This window comes from Physeter macrocephalus, chromosome 7 (genome assembly GCF_002837175.3).
Source record: "Physeter macrocephalus isolate SW-GA chromosome 7, ASM283717v5, whole genome shotgun sequence".
Taxonomy (NCBI): Eukaryota; Metazoa; Chordata; class Mammalia; order Artiodactyla; family Physeteridae; genus Physeter; species Physeter macrocephalus.
In genome coordinates, this window is record NC_041220.1 from 35,599,714 (window position 1) to 35,607,344 (window position 7,631).

A 7,631-nucleotide genomic window follows, 5' to 3' on the forward strand; every position below is an offset into this window, starting at 1 on the left:
AAGAGTGAGTGGTGCAAGTACGAGCTGGACTTCTCCCATTTTCGTCTCTTTGATGAGAACGACGATGCTGCCATTCTCATTCTGCTGGAGCCCATTGAGAAAAAGGCCATCCCCCAGCGTTTCTGTAAGTTGCGGAAGATCATGAACACCAAGACCTACTTGGAGTGGCCCACTGATGAGACGCAGCAGGAAGGGTTTTGGTTAAATTTGAGAGTTGCAATAAAGTCCTAGGATCCTTCATTAAGGGTCAGTCTTGGTCTGATGGTGGTCTTTCTATCACTAGTTATAACTAAGTCCATTCTGACCCAATTATATGTAAACTATATGAATGAGGACTTGCTTACTGAAACAACTAAAACTGTTCAAAAACTGCTACCAGATTGGAAAAACATGGTTCTGGTCTTTTCTTTATCCTATGAGATAATCATGATCTCACTGCATTATTGATATCTGAATTATCTGTACCAATTGGCTTAGTTCATTAGGAAACAGCAGAAATGAGCAGAAGATTTCAAATGACTGTGTCCGTCAGCTTTCTGCCAGGAGACTCATCCATGTCTGTAGAGGTCGTTCTCCATCCCCTCAGCTGTCCCTCTGTGCCTGACTGCTCTCAAGAGCAGCAAAGCAAAATGTTATTGCTGTTCTTAGAAAAAAAAGTGCTGATTGTCCCCATTAAGCTTCACAGGATACCAAAAAACCTAGAGGGTATATTTTCATATGAACTGGATCCGTCTGTCTTGGTATTTGATAAGTTTCTCCAGCCATAGTTACTTGAGAGAGGGTATATAACCCAAGATGCAGTAAATTATGTATTTCTATGAAAATGAAACTGATGAAATAAATACTCAGTTCTGAAGAATTTGAAAGAAGCCCCCTACATCCCTGACTCAGATCTTCAGCCTATGACTATGTGTGATGTTCTAATTAGTGTCTGGTTACTCTGCTTTCAGCCCCATCTTCTAGTCGGCTTCCCCTGCATCATGTTGCTTTTTCCTTCTTTGAAAAGTCTTCTTTCTGATTTTTTCTCTTTCTGAAACATTATAAAAGTACGTTTGAGCTAAATAGATTTTTAAGCAAGTATAGACCTAGAGATTCCTCACAATGACTCAGAAATATTTGATACACAATAATTTAAAAGATAGATACTCCTTCCATATGTTAATTTTTAGAATCTAGATAATAAGACATTAAATGAATGCATTAAATTTAAAAGTGAGGAGCTATTTATGGACTTCATGCAACTCACTTCTTAACCTGGGAACCACATGTGAAAGGAAGTGACCTTGCTCAGTCCTCAGCCAGAACTGGGTCTGTGTGGTTAGTTGGGGTCTGGAATCAGAAGGATCTGGGTTAGTACGCATGTATCTTTGGGCAACTCAATCTGATCCCAAATATTTTCCTGTCCTTAAGATAGGGATAATAAAAAATACATCGTAGGGTCTGATGTAGATGTCAATGTGCAGTAATATCAGTAAAGCACTGGCATGTGCCCCTGGATGAGGACCAACCCTATGAGAATGGGTACCATGGGGTACTCGCACAGGGTGACAGGTGCCTGTGGTAGGTGTTAGCTATTATTAGTATTTTCCAAGAAGGAATTCCTCATATATTATGGTTTGTAAATGAATGTTTTTGTGTTATGGGTACTAGCAGGGATCTCGGGTGTATTTTCTGTCATTTGCAGAACATTATCCCAAAGAAATAAGTTCATTAAGTGCAGGACAGGCTTTAGTCCTTGGGAAACACAAACAGTGGGTTCTTCTATCTCACACAAACTCCTGGGAGAGTGTAATGGAGTACCTAGCCTAAGAAAAAAATAGACAAGTTCAGGAGAAGGAGACTTGAGATGCCACAGAAACCAAACACAAAATGGACTTTTTGCTTTAGTCCTCTATTTCCTTCCTACATTAAGCACAATGTTAATTGTCATGAGAACCAGACAAATTTAATGTGGACTTGACCTGTAGATTTAATTTCAGTAATTTAAACAGCAATAGAAAAGCTTCATAGTTAATTGATAGATTTAAAATAATATTTTTAAAATAATCTATTTTTCTCATTGCAAATGTTAAATTGTAGAAAATTTGTACAAGAAACAAAAGCATATAAAAGAAATTCAGAATCAGCTCTTATCCCTTTACCTTGAGATAACCACTCGTAACTGGGTAGTGTATACATGTTCACAAAACTGAGACTAGATTTAATTTATTAATTAAATTATTTAAAATTAATTTATTTTTTGGCTGCGTTGGGTCTTCATTGCTGTGCACGGGCTTTCTCTAGTTGCGGCAAGCAGGGGCTACTCTTCACTGTGGTGCATGGGCTTCTCATTGCAGTGGTTTCTTTTTGCGGAGCACGGGCTCTAGGCGCGTGGGCTTCAGTAGTCGTGTTGCGTGAGCTCAGTAGTCGTGGTTCGCGGGCTCTAGAGCGCAGGCTCAGTGGTTGTGGCGCACGGGCTTAGTTGCTCTGCGGCATGTGGGATCTTCCCGGACCAGGGCTCGAACCTGTGTCCCCACATTGGCAAGCGGATTCTTAACCACTGCGCCACCAGGGGAGCCCCTGAGATTAGATTTTAAATGCCTAAACTGTGTAAAGGAAATAGCATCTTTATTTTTTTCTGATATTGTTTAGTAATTATCTAACGTTTCTGAACTCCGAGGGTCATTCAGAATTCCATGAATACACATGCTGGTTTACTTGCCCAGAGTCCTAAAGGGTCTTCACTCAGCTCTCCATAAAAAACAGATGGCAAATACATCAGAGGTGAATTTAAGGGCTCTGCTACAAAAGAAAAACTAATTTTTAGTTGGTGCTTTATCCAGCTGTGAGGTCTTTTATTTGCCTGTAGCCTGTAAGTTCAAGAATCTTGATTTATCTCTTTAATCCTTGCACATGCCTGGTACGTAATAAATATTGAATTGTTGAAATGTTTGCTGAGTAGAGAAATAAAGCAGAGTTAAATCTTCTAATGATCTGGATAATGAGCCAGTTGTAATACTGAAGCACTGAGCAGTTTCAAGAAGGAAAATTAGCAACCGGTAGAAATCTTAATGTGAGTTATTGTCATTACAACTACAGTGGAATTTTGCATAGCCTTAAGTACGTTACTGATATTTTAAAAAAATTTATTGAAGTATAGTTGATTTACAATGTTGAGTTAATTTCTGCTGTACAGCAAAGTGATTCAGTTATACATATATACATTCTTTTTCATATTCTTTTCCATTGTGGTTTATCACAGGATATTGAATATAGTTCCCTGTGCTATACAGTAGGACCTTGTTGTTTATCCATTCTATATATAATAGTTTGCATCTGCTCACCCAAACTTCCAATCCAACCTGTCCCCACTCCCCCTCCCCGCTGGCAACCACAAGTCATTTCTCTATGTCTGTGAGTCTGTTTTTGTTTCATAGATAAGTTCATTTGTGTCATATTTTAGATTCCACATATAAGTGATATCATGTGGTATTTGTCTTTCTGTTTCTGACTTACTTCACTCAGTATGATAATTTCTAGGTCCATCCAAGTTGCTGCAATGCGTCGCCAATGTTTGTGACAATAGATTTGTTTCTTTTCTACTTCATACAAGTGTAATGTCTTCAGGTATTGCAGAACAGATGTCTGGTGTGATGTAGACAGTGTTGGCTGTTTAACAAATGACCAGTAATTTAAAATGAATTAGTTTTGGGGAGTTCAACATATTCTTGGGTTAATTTGTTCTGACTGGTCTTCCCAATTCTGTTAATTTTTTCTTTCTTGCTGGATTAATTCATTTGTTCAGCAAATATTTATTGAGTGCCTATTATGTGCCACGTGCTGCTCCAAGTGCTGGAGAGACAGTAGGGAACAAAACAGATAAAATTCCAAGTTTTCATGGAGGTGAAGACAAACAGTAAACAAATGAGTCTATGATATGATTTCAGGTATTGGAAAGTGCTCTGAAGAAAATAAAAGCAGAGTATGGCCATATCTACTTAGACGTTTATCAGCAGAAGGCTTCTCTGAGGAAGTGATATTCAGCTTGAGGTTTGGAAAATGAAAAGGACCCAGGTCTTTGTGATCAGTACTGGAAGGTAGGTTGAAGGGAGTATTCCAGGCAGAGGAATAGCACATACAAACGTCCTGAGGCAGGGGAGGTCATAGTGCACTGAGAAAATGAAAGCAGTTTGGCATGGCTGGAGGATTCCAGGTGACATTGGAGAGGTGGAATGTGTGTGTGTGTGTGTGTGTGTGTGTGTGTGTGTGTGTGTGAACAGAGTGGCACAGAAGAAGAGAGTGCTTCTCTTCCCTTTAGTGCAGCCCTTGGGTGGGCTGAGTGCATGGGGCAGCCCCAGGAGACCCAGCGTAGCTCTGGCCCACTGAGTGGGCTGCAACACACTGGTGCTAGAGGCTTCAGGAGTGATCTCTACACAGAAGGGCTCTGTGGTGCCAAAGCTGCCACGTGGTAACAAGCACAAAGAACAGAAAAGACTCTGTCCTTAAAGCATAGATTTAACAACTCTGCCTACTTCTTTGAAGATGTTGAACTGATAAGAAGGTATTTGTTGTAACTCAACGTTGTACGTGAGGAGTACTTCACAAACCTCTGAAACACGCCTCTGATGAGATCACTGTAAGCCAAAGTAGAGGTGGGATGTCCACAGTGGGTTGTACCAAATGTGTCAGATGCGATGATTAGAAACTGATTGTAATCGGAAGGATGCAAAGCATGCTTTATTTGTTTATTCCATTGCTCAGCTTCTCTTTAAATTCTTTCCACACAGACAAAGTGCCAGTTGTTATTCAGTTCTCTAAATTCTTGGGGTCATCTCTAAAATTAGAAAAGAATATCAATCTTAAATGTAGGATTAAGGATTAGAAAATATTTCAACATGGAATACATTGCTTCTGGGGTAGGTGTGCCATGCTATTCCACCCCTAGTGAATAATTAATGCCTTGGACGATTCCTATCACCATGGGTTGCCAGGCCACCAGATAACGAAGCCAGTCCAGGATTTGTCCATATAAAAAGTGTGTGTGGAGGAGCTTCAAGATGGCGGAAGAGTAAGACATGGAGATCACCTTCCTCCCCACAGATACATCAGAAATACGTCTACTTGTGGAACTGCTCCTACAGAACACCCACTGAACGCTGGCAGAAGACCTCAAGACTTCCCAAAAGGCAAGAAACTCCCCACGTACCTGGCTTCGGAGCCACGGAGGAGAGCGCAGCCACAGGGGTGCAGCAACAGGGGTGCAGAGGGCAAAGCGGAGAGATTCCCGCACAGAGGATCGATGCTGACCAGCACTCACCAGCCCGAGAGGCTCGTCTGCTCACCCACCGGGGCGGGCGGGGGTTGGGAGCTGAGGCTCGGGCTTTGAGTAAGACATGGAGATCACCTTCCTCCCCACAGATACATCAGAAATACGTCTACTTGTGGAACTGCTCCTACAGAACACCCACTGAACGCTGGCAGAAGACCTCAAGACTTCCCAAAAGGCAAGAAACTCCCCACGTACCTGGGTAGGGCAAAAGAAAAAAGGAAAAACAGAGACAAAAGAATAGGGATGGGACCTGCACCACTGGGAGGGAGCTGTGAAGGAGGAAAGGTTTCCACACACGAGAAGCCCCTTCGTGGGCAGAGACTGCGGGTGGCGGAGGGGGGACGCTTCGGAGCCACGGAGGAGAGCGCAGCCACAGGGGTGCAGCAACAGGGGTGCAGAGGGCAAAGCGGAGAGATTCCCGCTCAGAGGATCGATGCTGACCAGCACTCACCAGCCAGAGAGGCTCGTCTGCTCACCCACCGGGGCGGGCGGGGGTTGGGAGCTGAGGCTCGGGCTTTGGTCGGATCCCAGGGAGAGGTCTGGGGTTGGCAGCGTGAACACAGCCTGAAGGGGGCTAGTGCACCACAGCTGGCCGGGAGGGAGTCCGGGAGAAGTCTGGAACTGCCGAAGACGCAAGAGACCATTGTTTCGGGGTGTGCAAGGAGAGGGGATTAAGTGCGCCGCTTAAAGGAGCTCCAGAGACGGGCGTGAGCCGCGGCTATCAGCGCGGAACCCAGAGACGGGCATGAGATGCTAAGGCTGCTGCTGCCACCAGCAAGAAGCCTATGTGCAGGCACAAGTCACTCTCCACACCTCCCCTCCTGGGAGCCTGTGCAGCCCGCCCATCAGGGTCCCGAGATCCAGGGACAACTTCCCCGGGAGAATGCACGGCGCGCCTCAGGCTGGTGCAACGTTATGGTGGCCTCTACTGCCGCAGGCTCGCCCTGCATCTATATCCCTCCCTCCTCCCGGCCTGAGTGAGCCAGAGCCCCCGAATCAGCTGCTCCTTTAACCCCGTCCAGTCCGAGCGAAGAAGACGTCCTCAGGCGACCTACATGCAGAGGTGGGGCCAATCCAAAGCTGAACCCCAGGAGCTGTGCGAACAAAGAAGAGAAAGGGAAATGTCTCTCAGCCGCCTCAGGAGCAGCGGATTAAAGCTCCACAATCAACTTGATGTACCCTGCATCTGTGGAATACCTGAATAGAAAACAAATCATTCCAAATTGAGGAGGTGGACTTTGGGAGAAACAATAAATATATTTTTTCCCCTTTTTCTCTTTTTGTGAGTGAGTGTGTATATGCTTCTGTGTATGATTTTGTCTGTATAGCTTTGCTTTTACCATTTGTCCTAGGGTTCTGCCTGTCTGTTATTTTTCTTTTTTTTATTGCTTAAAAATTTGTTTTTCTTAATAATTATTTTTTATTGTAATAACTTTATTTTACTTTACTTTATTTTATTTTATCTTTTTTCTTTCTTTTTTTTTCTCCCTTTTATTCTGAGTCATGTGGATGACAGGCTCTTGGTGCTCAAGCCAGGCGTCAGGGCTGTGCCACTGAGGTGGGAGAGCCAAGTTCAGGACACTGGTCCACAAGAGACCTTCCAGCTCCACGTAATATCAAATGGCAAAACTCTCCCAGAGATCTCCATCTCAACGCCAAGACCCAGCTCCACTCAATGACCAGCAAGCTCCAGTGCTGGACACCCTTTGCCAAACAACTAGCAATACAGGAACACAACCCCATCCATTAGCACAGAGGCTGCCTAAAATCATAATAAGGCCACAGACACCACGAAACGCACCACCAGATGTGGACCTGCCCACTTTAAAGACAAGATCCAGCCTCATCCACCAGAACACAGGCACTAGTCCCCTCCACCAGGAAGCCTACACAACCCACTGAACCAACCTTAGCCACTGGGGATAGAAACCAAAAACAATGGAAACTATGAACCTGCAGCTTGCAAAAAGAGACCCCAAACACAGTAAGTTAAGGAAAATGAGAAGACAGAGAAACACACAGCAGATGAAGGAGCAAGGCAAAAACCCACCAGACCTAACAAATGAAGAGGAAATAGGCAGTCTACCTGAAAAAGAATTCAGAAAAATGATAGTAAAGATGATCCAAAATCTTGGAAATAGAATAGTAAAGATGATCCAAAATCTTGGAAATACAAGAAATGTTTAACAAGGACCTAGAAGAACTGAAGAGCAAACAAACAGAGATGAACAACAAAATAAATGAAATTTAAAATTCTCTAGAAGGGATCAATAGCAGAATAACTGAGGCAGAAGAATGGGTAAGTGACCTGGAAGATAAAATA

General features: G+C 43.6%; 1 protein-coding gene across 1 annotated transcript in view; it reads right to left on the reverse strand.

Moving 5' to 3' along the window:
- Positions 1 to 4,035: 4,035 nt before the first annotated feature.
- Positions 4,036 to 7,631, reverse strand: part of RNF175 (ring finger protein 175) — a 73,895-nt gene continuing 70,299 nt past the window's right edge. The window contains 1 exon segment of the mRNA XM_028492553.2: positions 4,036 to 5,029. Coding sequence (XP_028348354.1) covers positions 4,910 to 5,029 — 120 coding nt within the window. The 3' untranslated portion in view covers positions 4,036 to 4,909.